The sequence below is a fragment of the Corvus brachyrhynchos genome, unplaced genomic scaffold (assembly GCF_000691975.1).
Source record: "Corvus brachyrhynchos isolate BGI_N302 unplaced genomic scaffold, ASM69197v1 scaffold90, whole genome shotgun sequence".
NCBI lineage: Eukaryota > Metazoa > Chordata > Aves > Passeriformes > Corvidae > Corvus > Corvus brachyrhynchos.
Window position 1 is genome coordinate 4,361,893 of NW_008236932.1, and position 27,605 is coordinate 4,389,497.

At 43.7% G+C, this 27,605-nt stretch overlaps 1 protein-coding gene across 1 annotated transcript; it reads right to left on the minus strand.

Annotated features, from left to right (window-relative positions):
- Nucleotides 1-253: 253 nt before the first annotated feature.
- On the minus strand, nt 254-27,303 carry LOC103611643 (uncharacterized protein KIAA1958). Its single transcript, XM_008629192.2, is given in 9 exon segments — nt 254-5,634; nt 5,636-5,855; nt 5,858-6,036; nt 6,038-6,198; nt 6,200-6,331; nt 7,381-7,451; nt 7,454-7,528; nt 26,809-26,848; nt 27,169-27,303. Coding segments are annotated over 9 exon segments (1,092 nt in total). The 3' UTR covers nt 254-5,555.
- Nucleotides 27,304-27,605: the final 302 nt, after the last annotated feature.

Genomic DNA, 27,605 nt, shown 5'->3' on the forward strand with positions numbered 1-27,605 from the left:
CTGGGGAAATGATCCTTACTTGAATACAGTTTTTTTAAAGAGGAAGTTAAATGTACTAAATAGAGAAAGCTTGATTACTTCAGTGAGACATTATGAAAAATTACATTAAACTACTGGCGAGGAAATTACTTTCCTCAGCTATTCCACTCTGCCAGGTTCATTCAGGCATTGAATTATGAAAGGTGGTGACATAGTTCTCAATCTGTTCTCATTCAGGCCTCTAATCGGGATACTTTGGTGTCAGTGTTGCTTCTTTTTGCATGAAGATTTTGTAATTAGGGTCTGAAAGTTCAAAGTCTACCTGGAACATGCAAATCACAAGCTTACATGCCATCTTCACTAGGCACATAAATTGCATTGTACATTAGCATATGTGTATGACTGGTTGGTAGTGCATAAATTTCAGTAGGGGAAAGTGTCTCGTCATAAAAGATATATGTAGATTTACAGACATCTTTACATCTTCACAGGCTTTTTCAGTGTGTTACTTCAGTCCTCACATGACATAAACTAAGTTACTGTTACCTTCATTTTTGCAGATGGAGAAAAATGCCAAGGGATTCCAATGCCTGCAGGTACACAGAAAGCCAGTGGAATTGTCAGGATTAGCTGCTGGTTAGTCAGCTGGTGTGAGGCATCATTTGGAGACTATTGCTCTGCATCCCACACCAGCAGCTGGCTCATCACCCCCTACAAGAAGATGCAGAGCTCTTTGGTTTCTGGTTTGTCTTTGCTTTCACTGAGAGCTAGTGATTTAGATTTAGTTTGGGTATTTTTTCAGATGGTGAAGACAACAAAGTCAGAGTTTGGGCCTTTTATGTTTAAACTTTTGGGTAGGAGAGATGGAAACCAAAAGAGAGCAACATTATACTTGGTTTTTTGAAAGGGCTTTCTTTTTTTTTTTTTTTGTGCTTTGTTCTTTGCAACAGTGACCAGATAAAATTGCCCATTATGCTGGGGTTTAGCCATCACTGCATGCCCTAAGTAGAGGTACTTTAGAGCACCTGTCTGCCTGGATAACTCTAGACCTTCTTCACGTGGCAGTCAGTGGCCACTTGTGCAAGTGGGAATGGCCAGATATGGGCCCAAACCACTCTCTCTGTATTTCTCTGCCAGCAAGAGCTGTGCACAGCTGGCTGACAACTGGGATGGGTCAGAAGGACTGAGTGTTTACAGCCTGTCAGAAGAGACACACCAAGAGTTGTATGTTCTCAAACTCTGCCCAGCAGAGGGCTTGCCTGTCCAGAGAAAGCAAAATGCTGTGTGTTGGCCTGTGTAGGTTGGCTGCAGTGCCAGCACCCCTGGTAGCACCTGTAAGGACCAGGTGGTTTATGTCCCATCCAAATGAAGGGTTGGTTTGAAGCTACTTCATTCTAAGCATAGCCTGCTTCCCTGGACTTCGAGGTTTGCAAACTTTTCCCTCTGAGCTGGACCTGGGTATATGTCCCAGTCTCTTATTCACACACAGATTGGTTTTGTCAGATTCAGGCCTAATCTCTTTCAATTCAATACCTTAAACTGGTCAGTTTGCTCAGTCAGCAAACAAGCCTGCTTATCTGTTGGTTGGGATAAACCATCTTTTGTTGATAGGTTTGGTCATCACCTGGCACAGCAGCATCCCGACATAAGACAGGTTCCTAAGCACAGGATGCCATTAATAGGCACAAATTACTGCTGGTCCAGCCTCTGTTACTGATCTTCCTTTCAGCTAGCATTACCAGAGCAATCACAAAAAAATTATTCCCATTTATAGTAATATCCTCTGTGCTACTTTGTACCTTATTCCAGTGATAGACTCAGAGGCAGGGTTTCAGAGGTGTCAGCATGACATCCTGATCCCTGCAGTATGTAAGAAGAAAGCATAAGGACAGCAGCACTCAGCACAGCTTTCTGGTGATGCAGACATATGTTAAGGATAGCTGTTGATAGTCAACCAAGAGTGGATAGTCTCAAGACTAATAAATTATTGCTTATCCAAAACCCCACCTTAGTGATATCCTCCATGTCTTAAGTCAGCAAATTGCTTCCCCCCAGCATGGCTGAAGACAGTACAGCAGCAGAGCTCTGAAGCAGGAAACATGGTGATTCTTGTTTCTGTGATTATTACTTTTTAGTCTTTCCACACTAATGTGGTCTGTGATTCTAGCTGGCCTGTTCATTACACCCTTTTGGTCCTCTCTAAGTCTTGTCAGAATTTTCTTAAGACTTTCTAGGGTCAACCTGTCAGAGTTGCCATTTTTTCCTCTGCTAGACACATTCATCTCTCACAGCTACACTGTTGCTTCTCCAGCTCCACTTCTTCCTTCCCCCCCCATCAGCGTTCCTTCCTTGCAGTGTCCCTTACCTTAGCTACTTGGTTATGCCACAGCAAACGTGCTTTAATGAAGCTCTATTTCAGTACTAAACAAGATGCAATTATGTTTTCTGACACGTGCAAGCAAGACTAGGATCAGAACGTTATTTTTGGGAACCTTCAGAGTGTGTTCAGCTGAGAAAGGCCATGACTCTATTGGATAGCTCAGCATCACCCTAAAGTACTCAGATTCATCGATGAGAAAGTTGGGGGGTTTTTTGCAGCACTTAAACAGTTCTATTATTAATGAAGAGTGATATAGATTGTGAAGAGTTTAGCAAGCTGAGTCAAATGATGGCTGATTCCAGCTTGAGCACAAGCCTGATGACATGAGTGAGGGATGCTACCTGACTTTGGTGAAGAGTCACAACAGCACCTGATAAAGCACATATCAAGCCATCTCAGCCCAGAGCTCTCTAAGGGGACAGGTTGAGGCTAGGGGGTGTAAGGCTCCCCTGCTCTAACCCACAGAGACCACATGCACCCCGCATCTGGTCACTTTGCCACACCCTCAGGCTCTGACCCTGTGGAAGGCAACTGGCACAGTCCTCCCAGAAACTTATTTTTGCCACTGGATTGTAAGGGTCAGAAAAAGAGGGTAAAACAGGTGAGTGGTGACTGGATGAAGGTTTGTTTTGTGGCCCATGGGGCTGCAAGATGCGATGCCAGTGCTGTCTTGAAACACAGGTTTGTCTGTGCTTGTGGGAGCACCTCCATCCTTTTAGCTCTGGAGAGATCTTAGTCTCTGCTCCTCTAAGACAGTCTCGCTCTCCAGCTCTATGCTGGAAAGTGCAAATGTCACCTTAAATACAAAATGAGAATTAGAGCCGGGTGAGGCTCTAGTTCTCACTTTCCAAGGGAGATCTTGGGACTTCAGAATAATCTTACTCTGTGCTAGTGCTTCTCAGACCATCTGAGAAGGCAACCAAAAACCCCAGAGGTAAGAGTTTACCACACAGCCACAGTCTGTGTGCTGCTCTGTCCAGGTGTGGAATGTGAACCTGACCTCCATAGCACAGGAAAGTGCCTGGATTCATGCTTGCAAAGGCAGTACTCTCAATCCAACTGGAGCTCCTTCCCTTGGGATAAATGGTGGAAAAATAACTGGAACCCAAGCTGACCCACGGTTTCACACAGGCCAGATGAGAGCCTGACCCTGAAGGTAATAAGGCTGGTTTTGTCCAAGGCAGTGAATTCAGTGTCTATCTAAAGAGGATCAGTTCCAAAGAGGGAGGTTGAGATAGGTGTCTCAGGAAAATGCCTATTCTGTGCTAATGAGTATTTGTATGCAAGGTCAGAACAAGCATAATGCCATACTGGAGTAGGCTTCATCTCCTCTCAGTAGTTCACATCCAAACAGAATTAGTACAGGAATTTTCCCTCACTCAGAGGACATAAATCTCCATCAGACAGCAATTCACTGCCTCCTAGTTCTGCAATGTGTGTTCAGTATGCATTGTGCATTCCCCATAAACATGTCATTATAGATTCATGTAGCTATGTCACTGTCGATTTCTTGCTTGCTTTTGATACAGCAATGAAAGCCAATGCTGAGTCTCCTTCCCCCTCCCTGACTCTATCTATGCTTTTCTTTTCTGTCAGCTATTTCCTACAATATTGGTTTCAAGTGGCAGGAGATCTACCGGTGGGATTTCCTAATGCATCCACTATAGTGAAAATTATAGGCTTCTATCTGACAGTCAAACTGATTTCAGAAATATCCCCATAAGTAATATTTACAGTGAGTAACAAAATACACCTTGCAGTCCTCTATAAATATGACAGCTTTTCAAAACCAAGACCATTTTCATGAGGAACAAAGCAAAATACTGAATCACAGCGAGGGTTCTTACTGGTCTGATATATAATGCATTATTTACCAGCCAGTGTTAGCTTTCCTGCATCTCATAATGTTGATAATTCACATAATGGGTGGGAATTGTGTTTTTAATTCTTTTGCATTTACGGACTGGATTTAGAATTGAAAAGAATTCAGAACTCAGGTGAAGGAGTAATGATCTTTTGGTGACTTACAGATTTCAGTTGCAAGCATAACTGTTGAAATATTTTCATCTCATTAGTAGTCAGATGATGATCAACAATTATGCCATAGTGTTTTGCTTTATTCTGACATGGCAGGGGAGAGGTGTTATAGAGAGCTAGAAAAATCAGTGTCTGTATAGTGGGCATGGTAAACCTCACCAATTCTCTCACAGTGCTGCAAGACTTACATGGTAAGTAAAAACCCAGCCATATCCTTCCATTAGAATAGAAGCTGATTGTACATCATCAAATATTGCTCCCCAGCTCTGTGTTAAGTCTTCCAGGTTGTCTTTGTTTGTGACTTAAAGGCTCATCACAGCTCCAGCTGAAATGAACTTTTCCTCTCAATAGAAAGTGGACCAAGCCATAGCTGTAGGAGTTGAGGGCAATTATTTTTATACCTGATCACCAATTTTTGAAAATTGCATCATTTGGATGCCAGACTGAGCATTTGACTCCTAATATAAGCCCCTTTTACTATGTCTCAAAACCTGGTCAGCCCCAAACTGCTGGTTTTTGATTTAGGTGCTCAACATTTATACGTGACTGACTGAAAATGCTGTCCTTTGTGGATGCTATTTTTTGTCTGATATTAATTTGTTAATTAATTTCATCTCTTTTTTTATTATTTGGTATAGCCAATAGGAGTTTATAGCAGTGCCTACAGATCTAGTGTAAATAATCAGGTAGTGAAAACTGTATTTACAATACACTGAACAAGTGTACACAGCTGTGAACCATTAAAAAATATGATTCACAAGAAAGTAATTTTTGTACGGTGGCTCTGAAAGCATAGGCACTTAAGCTTCAGGAGCTCCTGGCCGCCAAAACTCAAGTTTCCTTTCTCCTAGCTATTCTTACTAGGGAGGAAAATCCATCATATACATCTTACTGCCTCCAATGAGGAAAAAGCTCTCCACCAGCTCTTTCCTTGGAAGACCTGTTAGTGATGAAGGAGACCACTGCTCCCCAGCTCTTCAGAAGAAAGCAGTGTTCATCTCCAAAATGGGACCACACCATGTTCCACCTTCCTCTGCCCTGTCCTGTCATTCCACTTTTCTCTCTTGTTTGAAAGCAGCTCAACTTGTTCACAGCATCATAAAGCAACTCCTTGGGATGCTGGATGCTGAGAGCAGGCAGAGGGCAGAGTTGCTCTGTCTTAGATGCTAAGACAGAAAAACTTCCTGGAAGCCTTAGTGAAGGAGACAAAAGTAAAATTTTCACGATGCTCCAGCTTTCTTCACCAGCTTGGGGATGACAGCTCTGAGGGAGCAGATCCCCACCCTTGGCTCCTCATAGCAGACATTCCCCCTGCAACTGACCTGCTCCCAAGCCACCAGGTAGAGGGGTGACTTGGCCTCCCTTTGTGTCAGGGGCCCCAGTATACACAGGTACTTTTAGAGAAGGCACTACAGGCAGAGCTTGTGCTCATGGGAGACCTGGCCATAACACAGTTTGTGTTCTGGCCATTTTCTTGCTTCCTGCTACCCATTCTGGCAAAAAATGACCTGTTCTGGGAGTCTCTGAGCAATTCAATGTCATCAAATGCTATGCCTGCCTGCTCCTGCAAGGTTTTTATGTTCAGGTACTGGCTGCTGTATTTCACCTCCGTGGAGAGCAGGGCTATGGGGCTGTCACCTCAGGCATCCTGTCCTCCACACCTCTTCCTTGTCAACAAGGAAAAAGTAGACATTGTTGTGCAAGCAGTCACCAGATATGCCAGCCTTGCTCAAGACCTTAGGCTTATCCTTCAGCTTCCTGGTGGAAGAGATGAAGGTGCTGCTGATAGTGGAGATAGCAGCCACCAGCATTCTGGATCTGGTCCAAGCCTTGTTGGATAGTGCAGAAGGATGTGGCTACAAACTCAGACCCATCTGTTTTCTTCATGGTGATGTAGAAGTCCTCCAGGTGTTCACTCAGCTTCACTGCTGGGATCTGGAACAAGAGGAAGGAGAAAGATGTGTCAAGGTAATTTCAGAAAGGAAATGCATCACATGTGGGAAAACACATTTAGGGCTTCTCTGTGCTCTCTGAAGAACCCTGCAACAGCGTCCATGCTTCCCCAGAAATTTATTTCTTGGCACCCTTGGAGTTTTGGGAAGAGGCTGCAATGAAACGCTGTGGTGTAAAGGGTGTTCAAACAAATCAGATGCATTTCACTTGCTGGGTGCCACTTTCCCACCAGCTGTAGAAGTCCAGATTCAGAAGAAAGGAGCCAAATTCCTGGCTTTTTTTGAAGCGAATGAAGGTTCCAGTCGCACTGAAGTGTGACTGTGTGGAAATGTGTGTGACCTACCACTTGGGTGTAATACTCTGTACTTTCACAGCACCATGGTACATATGGAAATCGATACTTTTCAGGTAAAGAAGGAGGAGAAGTAGATGGAGGAATAAGAAGAGAAAAAGAAGAAGCAGTAGCAACTTACTCTTTTCGCCATGAGATGTCAGTATTGCAATCAGACTGCCAGTCTGGCTGCTTTTGCCTGTCAATGTCTTAGATCAACCTAACAGAGAAATTTAGTTACAAAAATGCGAGCAAGGTTTTTATACCTTGGACCTTAGACAAAGTCCTTATTTTTGGGGTGAGGTGAACACTGATGTTTCTGGGAGTTCATTTTTGGAGACAAGTTCTAAAATGCTCGAGATTACACTGGCTATCTCTAGAAGCAGAAGCCATACCTTAGGGTAACAGCAGGAAATTTTGTCATGTAGAGCATGAGACTAAGGTTGTGCACAAGCGTTATGTACAAAGAAATCTTTAGCATCACCCTGGGTTTCAAAGCTACTGGCTCAACCACGAAGGAAACAGGGTGTGAATTAGAAGAGGTTACAGTTTTATTGAGAGAAACTTGGAAAATCCCCAAGACCACAAGGACATAAAGAAGGCTGAAAATGCATCTCTTTTAAATTTTATGATAACTTCATTTCACCAGAGGGGCTGGCTCCCAGCACTGAGAAAACAGTATTTTTCTAAGTTTCCTGACCTTAATGATGTCCATGTAATCTCTGAGTCCTTTGGTTGTGCACCAGTATCTCCACACACTGAGAGCACAGGGGTAGCCTTGGTGGTGTTGGGGCTCACAGCATTGGTACACAAGTACTTGAAATCATCATCAAAATTAAATTGTTGTGCTTATTTTAATATGCTAGAAAACAAACAAAGAAAGGGCATAAAAATAGCTTGTCCTAGTGACATGCTGCCACCATTGCTGACTAGTAGCAACTTAGTGTTTTTCACAAAATGTGCAGGATTTAAGAAAGATGATCTTCCCTGATGATTTTTTAGGAGTTTATGTGCTGAAAACTCAGAGGCACCAACATGAAGTCACCCTAGTGTTGCTGCAAGGCTAAAAATGTACTGTCACACAGAGCCAGTAATAGAGAGGAAATAACACAGTGACTTTTGCCTTACTGTAGAAACCATGGAAGGATGGCAAAGGCAAATGTTTTTCCTTTTTTAATTGACCCTGGCACCGGGGAGAAACTCTCTCAATTCTTATACTGGCTAACACTGCTGCCAGTGCATCTCTCCACCACGAGTGTCTGTTCAAGCTGGACAGGCAATGCTAGTCAAGTAGGATTTTCCACTCATATACACTTTCTTCTCCCTATTAGACACAACAAAACAAGACCCTGTTGCTTGAGTGGACCAAAGGCAGGTGCATCACATCATGATGAATACCATGAGTTAAATGAAGACAAACAGTGTGCATTTCATAAATGGAGAGCTTCAGCCCTACAGGCAGGAACAAAAAGCAGGGGATTGATGGAGAACTTTTTTATAGATGTTCAGACACTTAATATCCTTTATGAAAGAGTAATGCATTTTTACGATACCACTATAATTTTATTGTATCTACTATACTTGGTCTACTTTTTATAGAGCTGAATCTAATGGGATTTTGCAGCCCAATGAATTTAGCAGTGAGAGGTTGCTCTGAACATTCATGCACTGCGATCCCCACAGTGACTATCTCAGTGTGGCAGGGAGAGGGAAGAGGTGGTACACTCAAGGTCAACAGGAGGAGATGCTGGATTTCTCCTTCTAACCTTTGAATTTTTGGCCACTGCTGACTGTTGCTGTAGCCCCAGAGGTGTAATGCTGCACACTGGGAAGACGTGATTTTCAAAAGAAGTTCGTACTGTTGCAGATTTTGCTGTTAATATAGTATATAAAAGGTAAATGAACTGCATAAACCCAGCTGAAGGACCCACTGCAAGAAAATCAAGCTGGAAAGCTGAACAGATGAGCCCCGTGCAGGCTAACAATGCAAGCACATTGTCTAATCCTCTGAGCTCTGGACTCTTCTGTAACAGGAGTCCTCAGTCTGTGGCATGCATATTCCTGACAGCCCAGGGTCTCCTACTAAAGACTCCAAGAAAGATTGCTGGAAAAAAGCTACACATAGGGCACATGCGATAAATGCACATTGCTGTGCAAGCCTGTCGAGGGGCAGAAGTCTCATGAACTGAAGGGACCCCCCTCTTCTTCTGCACACTAGTCAGTGAACAAAAACAGGACTTCCTTCCACCTGAAAGGTAGGCTGCAAGTATTTTTCTAAACTAAGCTGTGTTTAAAACCTTTGCTCATGGCAAATGTTCCTCCTCTGTCTGTGTGCAGCCTGGCAGCCACTTGATGAGCTGTGTGTGGTGAGTTATTAGATGGACAGCTCTGCTAAGAAAGGCCAGAATGCTCACAGAAATGATGAGCTGGTCTCTCACCAGCAGTCTCCTTGACAAAGCTTTGCCCTCTTGTGCCCCTGGGTCTTGCTACAACCCTCTTGCAGTGACTGTTCAGGCACTGCTTTCGCCCTACATGTTCTCCATAGAGCTTTGTAACTCTGAGGATGTTTCTCTGCCCAGTCCATGGATCAGTAACATTCAGCCCCACATTTCCTCACAAGCTCCTTGCCATCTCATGAGCTGTGACTGGCTCACAGTAGCTCATACAAGGACTACTTCTGAGACACCCAGAGCAGTTTGGGAAACAGCCTGATAAAATCAAGATCCTAATCATACAACCCCAATTGTCCTGAAAGATATAACAGCTCCAGCCTCACTGACATTCTCACACTGCAATTAATCCCACTTAATTAACTTCTGACAGGCCTTGGTGTGAAAATTATGGTGGTTGTTTCTTGAATCACAGTATCACTCAGGCAATTTATTGAACTGCAAAAGGAGACAGAGACTTAGATTGCTTCTGGCTTCCCAAGGCAGGATTTATCAGGTGCTAGGAAATTAAGTCCTAGTTCCCACTTTCTCCATATTCCAGATTTTCAAAATTGGTGTGTCTGGTTTGAGCTGAGCTCTGATACTTGATAGTGCCCACACTAGCAGCTTATTAGTTCTATTCAGTCCTGAACAGGAACAGTGAGCCAAGTGCTTCAACAGATCAGGGTACACAGGTGGCCATTCAGGAATGCTTCATAGCACATGCACAGTGACATCTCTATCAGTTTTTCCTTTCCTTCCCACCTTGTCCTCATGAACAACAAAAAGCAGCATGAATTGCTCTAGGGCTTCGGTGTGTAGTGAGATCAGAAAGCAATGGCTGCTGTGAGCAGCATGCAGCTCTAATGCTTGCAGAAAAGGAGTCTTAGCATAACAAAATAAAACTGAAATAAAGTTAGGGTTTTGTAATGGCAAGCATGTATCAGCTACCATCTGTAAGGGTGTTGTATGATCAGAAGGCTCGAATAAGAATTATCCAGCTTTCAACTCCTCCAGGAAATATAGCATCCTTGCTTCTGGGGTTGTGGGGGTTTTTTGTTTGGTTGGGTTTTTTTAATTGGCATAAATTGTTTTTTTCTGGCCCAGAAGAAAACAGTTTATCCTTTTCATTCCAAACAGTGTGGAAGATTCCTGGAAAGACTGGGATCTTGGTTCAATATCACACCAGTTCATGGGCTCTGTTTAAAGATAAGCCTTCGTTCCTGACTTCAGTGGCTGCATACCAAATCACAAAGCTCTTTGCCCAGCATTGCCTGTCAGCAGCCAGATGATGCTCCAAGCATTTGAAATTATGTCTGAACTCGTCGTGGAGTTCTTGGAGTACTGTTGCTCTCTTGCTTAGCTGTCAAATAATTAGGCTTTTGAAAAGAATAGATTCAATTAGTGCTAATTGGAGTATGACATTCACTGTCACTGGTCTGTAAATTCCAGAGATAGTCTGATCTTTATTGCACTTCACCTCCATTTTTATTCTCTTACAATAATCTTTTAAGAAGTCTGGTTCTGCTGCATTAGAGATTGGTTTCAGTGTCTGTACAATGTTTGCTACTATTGTAGTGTGACTTCTTATTTTTGATTTTTAAAATTTATATTGGTACAGCCTTAACTTACAGAAATAAAGACCATTTAAAATAAATCCTCATGTATTTAATAAACTTTTTCTAAATTTTAAAACAAACTGTTGGAGCATCACCAGGACATACTAACAAAACTACATCCTTACCGAGTGTACACAGGAATTCTCACTGGGACCTGTCAGATGGAATTTGGAAAAGCATTAAGCAGCCAGGAACATATGTCCTATATCCAGAAGAGCCATGCAATCACTGTTGCTCTGTGTTACAATCACATCAGCACTAGATGGTTCCAGATCAAGTCCCACAAGACTGAATTTTTATGTGTGTAACTCACAGTCTGCCTGTGCAAACTCAGTGCCACTCTAGGTGCATGAGTAACTGATAAAGGAGGAGATCTTGCACCTAAATCAGAGTCCTGCTCCCTCAGCCCTAAAATGCCTTTTGGCTCCCTCTTCCTGGATCTTCCTGGAAGGTTTACTTTCTAACCACACTTGGGGGTTGTGGGCTAGCCATGTGAACACACAGCACCTGAGCTTCATTACCTTCAGTAAGGAAGGTTCCTTTGGGAAAGTTATCTGTGGTTTTGGTTCAGCTGATGCCATACTCATGGCAGAAGCCCTGCAAAATCAACACAACACTGCCATCTGTGCAGGCACAAGCCCTCTTGCCAAACTTCTGTCACTGATACAGGAAAGAAAACAGTGATACAGGATAGAAAACAGTGCCGAAACATGCACACACCCTACATCTATGCAGACAACTGTGTTATTATCTGATGGTTTGTGGGTGCTCCATGCCAGACCATTTAAGTTGAAATCCACATGGTAAATGTCTGGACACCTAATGCTCTGCTCCATGCTGATGCTGGGAGTTGCACTGTGCATGTGTTTGGTGAGGGAAGTAGAGGACCTAATAAGGTGCCAGATGAGCTAATAAGGTGCCATCAAAACTGGTTAGATCTCAGCTCTGATGTCTCTTTCCATCTCTGCATGGTCCCCTTAGAGCAAAGGCAGTTCCTCACGAAGAGCCTGTTGCTGCTCATAAGGCAAATTAGTACTCACTTTCTCAGTGGCACTACATCAGAAAAGCCAGCATCTGTATTCATTCTCCCTCTGTGGAGGCAAACATACTAACCTCTCCCCACAACCACTCTAAATAAAGAGGATAAAGATATCTGCAGTATCTGGAAGTTCCTAAAATCCCTAGATTCTACTCATATTTAACTGTCTTTTACTTGTTTTTGTGGTAGCACGTGCAGCAAAGACACTGACACACACCACAGGCTCCTATCAGATCCCACTGTTGTCCAGAAAGGACTTTAGATCCTGTTTAGAGGCCACCCAGCTCTCATTGGGTGAGCCAGGACACACTTCCTGCTGGCTTGCAAGCACCAGGGGCCTGATGCAGCACCAGTGTGGCCTGACCAATTAGTGGTCTGCTGAATAGTTTCATAACCACTTTTTACAACAGTGTAAACAGACCTGTCTCCAGGAGGGGCTCCAGACCCATGAGACTGAAGAACACAGATGTTGTGGAGAGGTGACCCCCACAGCAGATGGCATTGCAGAGGAGGATACAGCTTAGCTCTCTGTTTTTGTAGGATGGGCAATGTTTGTCTGCTCAATCATTTTCTCATGCAACCCTTTGCACATGAGAACTTCTGGCCACCCTGAGCCTCCAGGGACATTTCTGAGTGTCCCTCACCAAGGTCCAGACACACAGAAATCTCCTTTCCACTGCAGATAAATGGCATCATCTTGTATGACAGAGTTATTGGTTCCACGGCTAGCAGCATGCTATCTCCTCAGCACTCAATGCCTCTGCTTGCCTTTCCCTAGGTACATATTTGGAGCATGTTTTTCCAGTCCTGTTTCATTTACTATTTTGTGTGGTGTGGTGGTTTAAAAATAGCTGGGAATTGAACTCCAAATAAGCTGTTCCAGTTCCCACCACTATTCTTCCAGTGAGAGGGACAAAGGCAGATATGGGTAGACAGAACAATTTACTGAAAGTAAACAGCAATGGAATAAGAAACAGACAATAACAGCACAATACTAATAACAAAAGTATGCCAAAAAGAAGGTGCTTTACACACAAAAAGGGTTCCCCACCTCGACTCTGAGACAAAGTCAACACGGCAGATGCTCTCCCCATATGGCGTTCTCTGTCCCCGCACACAAGACAGTGAAAAACAATGATGGACAAACTCCCCAAAAGCCAGAATAGTCTGTGTTGTGTCACCTGCTTTCGACCGCTGGGCTCGGCTGTGCTCAGCTGTGCTCATCAGCATCAGCTCAGCTCAGGCCCTCTCTGCTGGGCTTGGCTCAGCTGGGCTCAGGCTCAGGCTCGCCTCCGTTCCCCATGGCTCTTCCCACACCATTGCCATGGTGCTCTGCTGGGCTCAGCGCTGCTTGCCACTTGGGGTTGCATTCTTCCTGAGGGACAGGAAGGGACTGACAGTGGCAGGAGAGGGACAAAGTCTGCAGTGATGGCCCCAGAAACTTCCCTGAGGAAGAAACAGAACAAACCACTGCTGCTTCTGTGGCGAAAACTCCTGAAGCCACGGCCCAGTGATGATGTGGGTGGTATAGAATAGCAGCCCAGCTGTGCCCACCTGGCCACAGGCTCCACCCCTTGTCAGCCCCTGCAAGCAAAACTCGGAGACATCGGCACAAGAGTAACTAAAGTTTATTGTAGTACACTGAGAGTTTTGAGGTGAGTAATCATAGTCATAGAAATGTTTGGGTTGGAAAGGACCTTAGAGATCATCGAGTTCCAACTCTGCTGTGGAGAGGGGCACATTCCACTGGACCAGGTTATTCAAAGCCCCATCCAGCCTGGCCTTGGACACTTCCACAGTTGGGGCATCCACAGCTTCTGTGTGCAACCTGTGCCAGTGTCTCACCACCCTCACAGTAAGGATGTCTTCCTAATATCTAAACTAAACCCACACTGTTTTGGCTTAAAGGCAAAATCCTATCACCCTATGCCCTTGTAAAATGTTTCTCTCCAGCTCTCTATAAAAACCCCTTTAGGTACTGGAAGATACCTATAAAGTCTTCCCAGAGCCTTCTCCTCCCCAGGCTGAGAAGCCCCAACCATCTCAGCCTGTCCTTGTAGAGAGGTGCTCCAGCCCCCTGATCATTGTCATGGCTCTCCTCTGGACTTGCTCCAGCAGGTCCACATCTTTCCTATGTTGGGGACTCCAGAGCTGGATGCAGTGTTCCAGGTGGGGTCTCACCAGGGCAGAGCAGAGGGCCAGAATCCCCTCCCTTCCCTGCTGCCCACGCTGCTTGGGATGCAGCCCAGGACACATTTGGCTTTCTGGGCTGTGGGTGCTCATGGCTGGGGCATGTCCAGCCTCTCATCCACCACCACCCCCAAGGCCTTCTCACAGGGCTGCTCTTGATCTATTCTCTGCCCACCCTGTGTTTGTCCTTGGGATTGCCCCGGCCCAGGTGCAGCACCTTGCACTTGGCCTTGTTTAATTTCATGCATCAGCCCGCCTCTCAGGTATCCCTTCTCCCCAGTGTGTCAACTGCACCACACAGCTCAGTGTTGTCAGCAAACCTGCTGAGGGTACTCTCAATCCGACTGTACATGTCACTGACAAAAATATTAAACTGCATTGGTCGAAATACCTGTCCCTGAGGAACTCCACTCATATCATGCTAGATGCAGGATTTTGTCTTAAAGCTTCTCCAGGTGTCATTTTCTTACAGTTTTTTAGAGAAGTAGCAATAAGCATCTCATATGCTGCCAGTCTTCCATGTGCATTCTCTCCCTGTAGGAATTTAGACCTTGGAACAAAGTGTCCATACACAAATAGCCACATCTTCTTATTCATAGATATCTTACCTAGCCATCTGGGGTTTTTTTCGGTTCTTTCTAGTTAGTCTTCTATCAGTGGTGAAGGTTGTAACATAGTAAGCCACCAGGCTACACCACAAAGAAATGTTGTGGATCCTTTGAGGAATAGCTGCCTTTTTCCATTTCTCTTTGGTGTATACTGCAGAGCAAGCCACCAGCGAATTACATATCCAGTTTGCCACCTTCAAAGCTTATCTGAAGAGGCAACATGCCATAGTGTCCCTAAGCAACTTCTGCATCGGTTGCAGTCATGGTACCCTTCAGGAATGTCGTGAACACAACATTCAGATATATTCGGCCACAACTGAGCTCAGGAGGTTCTATCACTCTTGTGAGACCACCCTGGAGAGGCACTCCAGATTGCCCAAGCCAAATTCCTCAGTGCTGCTTGCCCTGCTACACCGAGAGCCTGGACAGTGCAACACTGCACCCAGCATGTGGACACTGCTGCTGGTTATCCAGCCATTCCACTGGCTGTGGGAGCATGGCAGTTCTCAAAGCGGCAATCTGAGTTAATCCGTGTACAAAGGGAAAAGTGAAAGCAGCTGAGTTACCAGAATTTTGCCAATATGCTTAGCTGAATCTGCATTAAACACATTAACCATTAACCACCCACTGCCTACTCACTTTTAGACCAAGCATAAACTCACTAACTTCAACCTCTGTGAAGACAGCTTAATCCCAGCTATAAAGCTTGATCCAACAGGTTTACTCTGCATGTGTAACAGACAATGAAAGCACCTGGTAGCCCCTGGCCATCACCTGTCCATACCTCACTTTTCTGTCTCTTCATCCAAAGGCCTTTCTTTCTTCCTTCCACTTGTCACTGGGACAACAGCAGGATCTTTGATAGGATACTTTTTACATGCTGTGCTAAGCAGAGTCCAGCTGCTAGCACCAAGCATCAAGAAGGGATTTTTTTTATCAGAATTTGCCAGGTGATAGCAATGCAGTCCCAGAATATCTGGTGAAAATCATGTTCCTCTATACCTTACCCATGGTGTCACTTGTCTCTTATTATCCTGCACTATCTTGCATTGATGTCCTAAAAACAACACACATTGCAGTTCTCCAGGTGGCAGTTTCAAGGGGAAATTGGCTTTTCCCTTTTTCTCATGTTCCTTTGGCAGAACTCAAGACCCTCTGACCTTCTCCAACACAGTTATCATCCTATGAACAGTAGCTCTGTGGAATTTCTTAAGGGATTTTTCATCTGGGATGTTTCACAATATAGGGGCTTTATTAGCTTTAGTTCTCTGGTCCTTTCATTTTAAAACCTCTTGAACAGAAAAACTTCATACCTGACAAGCAACTGTCTTAAAAAATACATATTCATGGCTTCATACTTTATTCTAGATGAACTTTAAAACAAAATATCATGGAGAGCAGATCTTATTGCTGAAAGTTTGAGTGCAAAATAAATCATTTCAGACCAAATCGTGCCTTGGAATTGAGGTTCAGGAAAATGACTTGCAAAAGGCTCTCCAAAATGGCTCTCAGGATGTAGGCTTTCAGACCTACTATACTGAGATTAAATGAGCACATGGTTCAAGTCAAGCTTGCTTTTAAGTACATTCCTGAGCAGGGAAGGACTTACTTAAGCAATTGTTTAAATGTTTTCCTAGAACACAACCCCAGAAGTTAGGAGGGTATGACAGCAACTATTTCTTGGTGAGCCTATTTGCACTCTGCTGATCAAAATGCACCACAGGTGCATGGCAACTCCCCAGATATGCAGATACTCATGCTTGAAAAGCATGAGACACAGCTTGTGCTTTTTTTATACAACATGCTTCGAAATGCCCACGTAAATTGTTTTCACTCGATTAAAGAAAAGAGTCAACTTTGCAGAAAACAGTTTATTAAATACATGAGAATTGGTTGCTACACCTAATTACAGACAAAATACTGTGAATAAAGCATGCACTTATCATAGACATCAATGACTATTTTGATTTATTTTAAATGGTCTTTATTTCTGTAAGTTAAGGCTGTACCAATATAAATTTTAAAAATCAAAAATAAGAAGTCACACTACAATAGTAGCAAACATTGTACAGACACTGAAACCAATCTCTAATGCAGCAGAACCAGACTTCTTAAAAGATTATTGTAAGAGAATAAAAATGGAGGTGAAGTGCAATAAAGATCAGACTATCTCTGGAATTTACAGACCAGTGACAGTGAATGTCATACTCCAATTAGCACTAATTGAATCTATTCTTTTCAAAAGCCTAATTATTTGACAGCTAAGCAAGAGAGCAAACTCATAAACACTTAAAAAAAAACCCTCTTGGTCTCTTTCCTTTCTTCTTATTGAGGGCACTTCTGTACTCAAATACTTAAAGAACAGTTTGCAAGGAGACATTGTCGCAGACAACAGTACAACACACATTTGTTTACTCTATCCCCATTAAATAGTGGAATGTCCTGAAGAAGAAAAATACATCACAACCAAAAAAAGCAGTTCTCAACTGACACAAGTGACAGACAACTTTGTTGACCATATCGGTCTTCACCTGTGAAGGGCTTTACCCTGTATGAAGCTTGTGTCCTAAAAATATGCTGCAGGTGTGGCAATGTGACATTCACATGGGTCAAAACTTATCCAACTGATGAGTAAAAAAAAGCCCTGGAGACCCCATTGGGGATCTGATGCTCAAAGTAGGTTATGAAATCCTTCTTCATTTACAGCCACGAAGCCTTTTTGCTTGTTTTTCTCATGTTGCTGTGCAAATACAGAAATAAGGTCATTTCAGGACAATGGGGTCAAACAGGTAACTGAAAATTGAATAGTTGGCAATATTGCTCACATTTTCAGGAAAGGATCCAGTAATCTCCCCCTTCCCCCCAAATTCCTAGATTTGCAGAGCTTAATGCATTAAAATGCGTCAAAATATTATGTCTCCCTAATAAACTGCTGTTTATATAATCTCCCAAATGCAGAAGCAAGAGATCTGTGTAAGATGGTGCCCTGTGTACAGGCAACTGCATTTGGAGTGGAAGATATGTAACACTCCTCACACTAAAATCTCAGCCTTAAATAGCTGATTACAGCTGGGGCTTGCAAGGAGGTCTAAAAAAAGCTAAGTCCCAAATTCCACTGGGGTTTGGATGGATAATTCTCTCCTGGATCCTTTCAGCAGCACAGGCTAAACTATATTTAAAAGGAAAGCTGATCCTTCAATATCATGTACATCAGACAAAATGCAATTACAGGACTGACAATATGTACACTGAAGGAATCACTGTGATTGGAAGGTGGTATGTAAACCTGCACACCATAAATAACAACTAGTTTGCATCTTGAAACTGATCAATTGTGGTGAAAAGCAAACAAATGCATCTGGAGACTGACATGCCATGGGCAGCAGGCTAGATCACGTCTGCACCTATAGAACCCTAACTGCATTTCCAGCATGCAAAGTGGGAATAAAGGATGTTGATGGCTTTTCTGACTCGAATCTAAGCTGGAGATAATGCAGATATACCTAGCTTCACAATAAAAAAGAAGTTGGGGAAAACCTGCTGCTGTGTTGCAGGAATCTGACTCTGTTTTTTTGGCAAGTTAGGCCAACACACAGAAGAAGTTAGAAAGACCAATTGGTAAGACAATTAGTGCAATGGTGGGACCACTGAGAATCTGATCTACCTGCAAATAGAAGAAATGCAGCATATAAGACCATGCCTTGAATATTTAATATTAGGGCCACATAGGCAGGAGTTCTGTGGCGAGAAAGCCCTTCACTGATACTAATGGAAGCACATGTTCATATGTAAATGGCTACTAGACAACTAAAACAGTGGAGAACCACTCTGTAACTGGTCCCAGCTGGCTCCTCATCTGGTAAAATGAGTCTGAAAAAGCTTCCAGTTTTTAAAGGACAATAAAAGGACCTAACATTTCTGAAGAGAGCCCTGTTTCCTCCAGCTGATGGAAACTGAGGTTCTGCAAAAGGCTTCTCTTCGATCACTTGTGGAAGGTTTTAATCTTCAGCTGGGGTTTCTAAATTCATCAGGTTGTGGGGGACTGGCTTGCAACCTATTACACAGGATGATTTTCAGTGTATTCTGTATGCTTCCTTTATACTGCTTTTCGTAAATGTCCTGGATATCACTAAAAGGAACAACTACATGGAAAATTTTGGCATAAACTTCTTTATCTTTTGGAAGTGTTTTACATCACAAGGGCTGTAAATTTTTCTGCTTGGAGACAGAGATCTTCAGACCAATACTTCTAAGGAAGAATTCAATGTACTCTAATTTTCCCCAATCACGCAGTTTTTCTGGTAACTTTTGATTTGAAAAGCCTTTTCAAGATATGTAACAGGCTTTCATGTCTCAATAGAGATGGAAAACTGATGGCCAGTCTCTTCTTTTTTCCATACAAAATCCTATCTTAAAGACCAGCCTAGGTACCGTTAACCATGCCTGGTGGCTGGAAATGCACCAAAGAGGTGAGTATCTCACATTTCCCACTTGCCTGTTTCTGTTGTATGAGTACAGTATGAAACAATTTCAGCCTGTCAAAATCTTACAAAGATCTAAACAAACGCATACGCTTGTGTGTATTTGCAATACTGCTAGATTTTAGGCAGAGGGTAGGAGAGGAACTGAAAACACAATGTCAGAATTTTGATAAACAGGGCTTGTCTGCCATGGGAGCAGTTGGAAAGAACAAGACCAAAAGTCTTGGGCTTGAATTTCATCCAAGTCTCATTTGGCAGCAATGTGTCACTTCAGTAGAGGCAGAGCAGAGACCGGAATCCACCACTTGACCAGGCTGACACTTGTTTACAAGAGCCAGCTCACAACTGCTGAGAGCTTACAGTTTCTTATGGTAATCAGAGGACTGCTTTAATTAAATAGCATTTTAGCATGCTCCAAAATTACTTGAGCAGACCCAGCTATTCACTAGATCTGTTACCAACAGGAACATTTGGGTGCTACACATTCCTTCATACCCCTCACAGTTGTCAGACTACTGCTGCAGGAGGTGTGGCAGAAGAAAATGGCTTCTTTTCAGCTCTATTAAAGGTTTTCCAAATAAAAATCAATGAGAAGACACTTTAAAGAAAGATGGAGAGTTAAATATTATTTTTTCCTTTTTTGTTAAGCTTCAAGCTGGTAAGTGATCATCTGTGCAGACAAGATACTAGAAATTTGGCACATCCCATCTACCACAACATATTGATTCCTTCTACAGAAGGCACTAAATACTGGCGTAAACCAAGAAATGATCAGCAGAATGCAGTTTTAGCATGACACACAAAATCCTGCTAACTGGCACAGGTTCATAGTACAGTTTTCACTTACCTAAGATGGTGGTAACTATAGCAGCAATGGTTAGGATTTTTACAAGTACCACATAAACATACAAATGTCAGAACATCTAGAAAACATGCAGAATTCCAAGAGCAACATCACTGAATCACACAATGCATAGAATTATTACTATTACTATTACTATTATTATGCAAGACAGTGTAATCTTTTTAATAAACAAAATATTTAACAAAAACCCCTAGTTTTCTACAAACTGTTCCTTAAAAAAAAAAAGTTGTTAAAGTCAGTGAGTGAGTGTTAGCCTTTTAGAGGTTTAACTCTAAGAATGAATTGGTCACTATGGAGAATTCACAGTTAGGTGGAAATTCAGATATACTTAAGCAAAATATATTTGTCAACTGCTGTTTTGGAAGAAACTGTGCTAATCTTGTCAATTTACAAAAGGCAAAAAATACATTCACATGAAAAGATTAGAAAGATTAAACATTGCATGCAGGGAAAGAAAATCCTTGAGTTAGCTGTTTCTCCTAGCACTGCTCACCATGAGACCAAAGGTTGTCATAGCAAAAATGCTTTTCAAAGGCAGAGTTAAAGCCTGCAGATAATTAAAACAAATGGAAAACGTTTTCTAATTCCACTGTAAAACAAAGTAGGACATTAAAGGATAAGGATTACGCTTGCCTTCTTTAGAAAAAAAGACAAAAACTTCCATTGTGTTTGCCATGCTTTTCCACTGCCTTTCATTGCACTTGGATGTTCTGCCACTTCTTTTTCTTCCAGTATTGAATATCTGGTCTGCCTGGACAGGTATCGAGGTGAACCCTGATATGGATGGACCACATGGATAAAAACAAGCACTGACAACACATCTATGGCCAAGTGATGTCCTTTCCTGCACACCTCAGACTCATTTCCAGTGGGGCTAGTCATGTGCTTGGGGGGAAGTGCAGGAGCAGCATGAGCTGGGTGGAAGCAGTGGCACAGGAATGCACTTTTCACAGTGCTCTGCAAAAGTGGCAACAAATTCTCTCTGGCAGCAGCACCACCCAGCTTGCAGGTACTGCCATAAATAGGTGCAGAATCAGGTTCTCACCATTTCCTCCTGACAGCTTTCAGACTTCATTAAGACAGTTCGTTTCACATTTTCCCTGCACATCCCTGAATGCCTTGGATACTTCTGTACCTGTATTTCACATCCATGCACCCACCCTTGTGCAGAGGAACCCAGTCTTTCAAGCTGCCCAGAGAAAAAGCTCCTGAGGAAGGCAAAGCTTCCAAGACCTGAATCATAAGCACCAGGCAGAAAACAAAGGTCTCCACAAAGCAACTGACACTGCAGTCATTGTTCAGAGCACCATTAGCCTCAGAGACACTAGGATATTTTTCTCCATACACAAAAGTTATCAAAATCAATTTGAAGCCATTTAGTATTGCCTTGCCTTCTATATCCACCATTGAAGACAGTAAGGCAGTGTCTCCTGCACTGGTTTGTTTTCAGGCTGGAAATTTACATATAATATGTGAATTAAATGTGTGATTGTAGAAGAGAAAGAGGAATCCCACCAGGAGCAATGTGGAACAGACCAAGGACTACATAAAGCTCCACATGATGTAGGCCAGCTGAGAACATGCTATAATGGTAACAAGGGCAGTCTCAGCAAGATTACAACCTTCAGAAAGCAGATCAAATTCTAGGCATGAGCAATGTCAGAGTTGTACTTGTTCACAAAAAGAAGTGACAAAGTGGCAAAGATAGTATCTGTTAAATTAATTTTAACCATTTAGTTTTCAATTTTTGTCCTAAACATTTTGCATTTTCTTGATGTGTTTCCTTTCACTTGACTGTTTGGTTATTTTCTTGACACTTACAGACTGTATCAAACAGTAGTAACCAAAGAGTACTCATTGATGGATTCCTAAAGCTTTGTTTAAAAGAACTAAACACCTCTTCTCATTCCAACTGAAACTATCCCACTGAATTTCAAAGATAGCACCTACCTCACCAGCACCTTAAATGCTGTGAAAGAAACCTCTTTTAATTACAAAAGATCAGACTGAAATCTGAAATGGTACTGTTTCTTTAAGACAGTGATAAATGCAGTCTAATGAACGCTGAGCACAAGAACAAAAGATTAGCCAAAAGCATCCTAATCCCTTTGAAACAGCAAGTCCATTTTTTAATGCACAGACAACTCATTTAGTGGCATTTGTATAATAAAATAAATGCAATTTTGTATGCATTACCAACTACCATTAACCAATTCAGTGAGAAAACAGACAAAATAAATTAATTGCTTGAAACAGAGACCCATCAGTTCCTGTAATATGAAAATTTTGTGGCAAACATCTTTTCCCACATCAGATTAGGAATTAAAGCTTTAGACATCACCACTGCTTCAATACGTTCCACTGACAGGATAGTGTCAAACTTTTCAACAAGCTCACAGGTGTCTCTGGGGTGTGGGGCTTCATGGCTTTGCAGGATTTTGCCACTGTAAATGTCTCTCTGCTGCTTCCAGGCAGAGTCAAGGTGCTGGAGAACAACGGCAACAGGGCTTTGCAGGGCGTCAGCCAGAGTGCAGTGGGGACGAACAGGCTGGAACCTGGTTTGCAGGAGTCAAGCTGGAGGCAGTGCAACCGTGCACCTCACTGGGGGCTCAGAGAAGCCCAGCTTGTCCTCAGAAGGGCCACTCCCTCACCGGCTGTAGTTATGCCCCTGTGAAAGAGGTGGAGCACTGATGTCCCTGGGGACCCTTAGCTTTCCAAAACCCTTGAAGAGATAAAGCACAGCCTCATGTGTTTGTCATATGCTATCCTTTAGAAAGTATCATCATTTAGTTGAGCTTAGGGCCTTCCCCCTTGGCTTGCAGATGCCCAGCTGATAGGCATGTCCTTGAAAAACAGCCTTTGGGCTCTCTGTTTTTGGAGAATAGTGCAGCAACTTTCATGCTGGCTCTGCACAAAGCAAAGAGATGTGCTGGGAGACACCAGCTATTATGGTGTCCCCAGCCACCAAGGCATGGCTCAGCATATGAGGATCATCACCAGAAAGCATAGTTCCAAGTTTTTGGCTGGGAATATAGCCATACTTTACGATGGATGGTCTTGTCTCTCCATTGTTCCTCAGCATTGAGGGCAGATTCAGCACACACAGGAAAGCAGAGAAATAAGAGGAAATACATCCCGCCCCTTAAGAACAAGGACAGCGAAAAAGCCATCTCTTCATGGTGACATCTAGCAAAGAACCCTCAGTAAGAAGAGCAGACCCATTTCCTGCCATGTTTCATAGTGAGAAGTCCTTCTCTACCCTAACCGAGAGGGATGAACCAGCTCATTTCAGGCAAATAAAATGACAATTCTGCATCCTGTAGGTTCTCTTTTTTAACACACATTCACACTGCCTCTGGAAGTTCAGGGAGCTGGATGGATCCCAACGCCCTGTTGTCCGCACCATGAGACGAACTCCTCTCCATGACAGAGGGAGCCCAAAAGTTGCATACTGTTGAGGACCAGTCATCTCAGCCCTATTGCCAGTCCATTGTGTCAGTGGAGGGCCAAACAGCACACAGATGTTGGCCTGGTCCTCTGCACAGGAGTAAATTTAATCTCATTTCATGACTTGGAAGCCTCTCACAAAAAGCAGAAGAGGGAAGGAGAGCACTTCCAGCATGAGAGATGCGAGCCTCCAGCGTGCTTGCACGCAGTATCCCACAACCCCACATACCACATGCGAGGTGGTCCGCCCTGAGCATGTTATCCCCAAAGCACAAGGTCACTTGATGGGCAGGGCTCCCAGCCAAGAGCAGCCCTGCACAAAGCAGTCCCCATGGTGCAGACACCAGGAAAGAGGAATATTTGAGGATCAGGAATGTTGAGAGGAGAGGGGCTGTTGGGGTTGGGGAAGATCAGTGAGTCAATCACAGTCATTTGCAGCTAATTGTCAGACGGAATGATCAGCCCATGCACCACATGTGCTAGTCGGGTCAATGCACTTACGGGATGTACACAGACATGACAAGAAAGGGTAAAATATGAGCTGAGCAGGAGGAAACCTAGTGCAACAGGAATCTGTTTCCTTTAAGGCTGTCTCAGTCCTTAGGGCAGCCTGGGCTCCAGAGTGACACAGCACCTGCTCTTTCTGATCCCCATCTTACCACCCCACATCGCTTGCGCAAACAGCAGAACAACATTTGGTCACAAACACCTAAGACACAAACACACAACAGTACAACATTGCTTGCATGTCATTCTCTACACAGCTTTCTAAGAGGGCAACAATGCTGTAGAGACTGAATACCAGCACACAGCAGCTTCTAAAAGCAGCCTGAAAGTGTTTATACTCTTCACGAAGGAGAATGTGCAACAGGGACACAGATTCCATTGTTAGATTATCCTCTATGTCAGCAGCCCTGATGCTGCTATCATAGATTTATTGCACTATGCAACTGAACAAGGTATGTGCTGTTATTTTAGATATCCCTTGGAATTTAGTTTACAGTGTAGTCCATGACAGTATTTCATTCTCCTGCACTTAAAAATACATTTTGTTGCATAAATACATTTTTGAAAATAAAATGTTTGCGACACCCAGATATCACAGACTTGAGTTCCAACTAACTGCATGACACATGTAACATTGTGCAAAACTACAATATCATAAATACATGCATGGATGACTAATACAACAGAGCTTACACCATCCAAAGTGTCCACAGCTCTGCCCATCTACATGTGCAATCACAAGAACAGATCCAAATGCATGTATTCTGCACAGCTGCATCCAGATCAGTCCAGTGACATCCATGTATAATCCCCATGTTTGACTCTTATTGTGGTGTCCTGAGAAGGCCACATGGGAAAGTCAGCACTAACATTGGTGCAGACTCCTTTGAACTGTGCAAGCCTGTGCTTTGGCACTTGGCCTCTCATCTTAAGTTCAAGGCCAAATTTTGCTCTTGGTAGCACTGAGCAAATATCCCTAAAGCCAGTAGATAATTCTGAAGGCATCCAATACATCTGCAAATGACCCATAAGGGTCTCAATTTGTATTATCCTTTTCATGGGTTTCCAATGGGATGCAGTAGTTGAGCCAGCCTAATGATGCTGGTAGGCAAACACCATCCTCTGTCTCCCCAGCTGGGTCTGCATCTCAATTTTTTAGCAGATTCAACTCAGTATGTTGTCAGAAAATTATCTGACTTCCCCCTTTTTTTCACTGTGTTTTTTTCTGGGACACTGAGTTGAAATCACTCACTGACAAGCTCTAACATCAAATCAAAGAAAGGTGAGTAGCAGGAAAGAAAGGAAGGAAAAAGAAAGGAAAAAAGCAAGCCCCATTTTGGAGCCAACTATCCCCATCTTAAGGAAATTGCAGCTTCACTATGGGGCAAAAGCTCAGCTTTTACATCGGAGTACAATGTAGCCAGGAGTGCAGCCACCCACCTGCAGCCCCTCACTGTAGCCACTGCCCTGAATCACCATCACACAGCCTGTGCTGGACAGGAGCAGGACAGTGTTTTGCCCGCTGCCCTTGATTTCATGGTAAGTGGTGCACAGTATCAAGAACCAAGGTTGGAGACCACAGTTCTTCGTTTAGGCAGAGGGACAGGCTGGTAAGACTTGGCAGCACTAGCCCCTGGCCACACTGCTGTGTCTTAGCACCAGGGAAGCTGCACACCATCACTTGTGAGCTTGCAACTTGCTGCCAAAGCAGGTGCAATACCTTCAGTCAGAATTGCAAGTAACTGAGTTGTCCTCTCTTGGCTAAGATACAGAGATTAGGACACCTACTCTCCTACCAGTATGAGGCAAAACCATGAAAGTGGTTTAAATCTGAAGTCTCCCTCCCAGAGAGTTAACAACCTTTCACAGCCTTAATACAAATGGTAGTTAGATAAACTCCGGTCACTCAATTCCTTTAACTGTCCACAAATAATGACTGAACAATGGGATGTATTAAATGTCCTCCAAAACTAGTAAGATTTTTTTTACTATGATACTACTTGGGTGTCATATTCTGTCCATATGTGTTTAACTTCTTCAACAAGTAGTCTTTGTGGGGCTGCCCCACCAGAACTTGCCAGGCAATCTGCCATCAGCACTGCTGGAGTTACTACAGATATCACAAAGCAGAACAGAACTATTTCTATAATCACAGAATGAGAGTATGGGTAAGGTTGGAAGGGACCACAGTGTGTCCTCTGTCTCAAGCAGGGTCATCCTAAAGCACAGGGCACAGGACTGTGTCCAGATGGTTCTTGAGTATCTCCAGCAAGGGTTGAGTCCACAACCTCTTTGGGCAACCTGTTCCTGTGTGTGGTCAGAGAGATGCCCCAGTCCCTTAATCCTCTTTGCTGCCTTCTGCTGGACCTGCACCAGAGTTCCATGTCTCTTTTATACCAAGGAGCCCAGAACCGGACACAGCATTCAAGATGCGGCCTCACCAGGGCTGAGTAGAGGGGCAGGATCACCTCCCTGGACCTGCTGGGAATGCTCCTCTTAACGCAGCCCAGGATGTCACTGGCCTTCTTGGCCACCAGGGCACACTGCTGGCTCATGGAGAGCTTGTTGTCCACCAGCACCCCCAGTTCCTCCACTTTTGTGTTGTCAGTGACACTGCTGAGGAGGCCTCTGCCCCTTCATCCAAGTCACTGATGGATAAGTTAAACAAGACTGGGCCCAGTACTGAACCTTGGGAGACACCACTAGGAACAGGCCTCCAACTGGACCCTGTGCGCCTGATTATGACCTCAGATTATGTTCAGCCAGTTCTCAATCCACTTCCCTGTCCACTCATCCACTCCACTCTTCCTGAGTTTGCCTATGAGAGACAGTGTCGAAAGCCTCATTGAAGTTGAGGTAGACAAGATCCTCTGCTCTCCCCTCATCCATCAACGTAGTTGTTTGATTGTAAAAGGCGAATCAGGTTGGTCAAGAATGATTTACCTTTAAGTGAATCCATGCTGACTATCCTGATCACCTTCTTCTGTGGACAGAGATGGCATCCAGAATGAGGCAGTCCCTCACCTTTCCAGGGATTGGGGTGTGGCTAACTGGCCAGTAATTCCCTGGGCTCTCCTTCCTTCCTTTTGAACACTGGGGCGACATTTGCTTTCTTCAGTCCTCAGGCACCTCTCTGTGACCTTTCAAAGGTGATCGTGAGCAGCCTCAGGTATAGTGTCCAAAAAGTCTCTTAGCACTTGTGGATGCATCCCGTCAGGGTCCATGGACCTGTGGATGTCTAGGTGTTTCTCCAACTCAACCCTCCTTGACCAAGGGAAAGTCTCCCTTCCAACACTCCTTTACCCTGGTCTCCTGGGTCAGAGCTCCCTGAGGGCTGGTCTTGCCAGTGAAGACCATCGCAAAGATGGCATTCAGTAACTCTGCCTTCTCTACGTCCTTTGTTACCAGGGTCCCCCCTTCATTTAGTAACAGGCCCATATTATCCTTCCTTTTCCTTCTGTTATTGATGTATTTGCAGATACCTTTCTTGTTGTCCTTGACATCCTTGGCCACATTTAATTCCAGTTGGGCCCTGGCCTTCGTTGTGATAATATCGTGCTATCACAATAAGCACACATACTCCACTGCTTATTGCCTAACCAGACAAGCAAAAGTTGCTGACGCACCCTGCTAAGTCAAGGGTATCAGAGATGTTGCCTCACTGCTGCTGGACATCAGCACAAACCATCCTAATACTGTGGTAATCAACAACTTAGGCAGCATGTAGGGTCAAAAAGTCA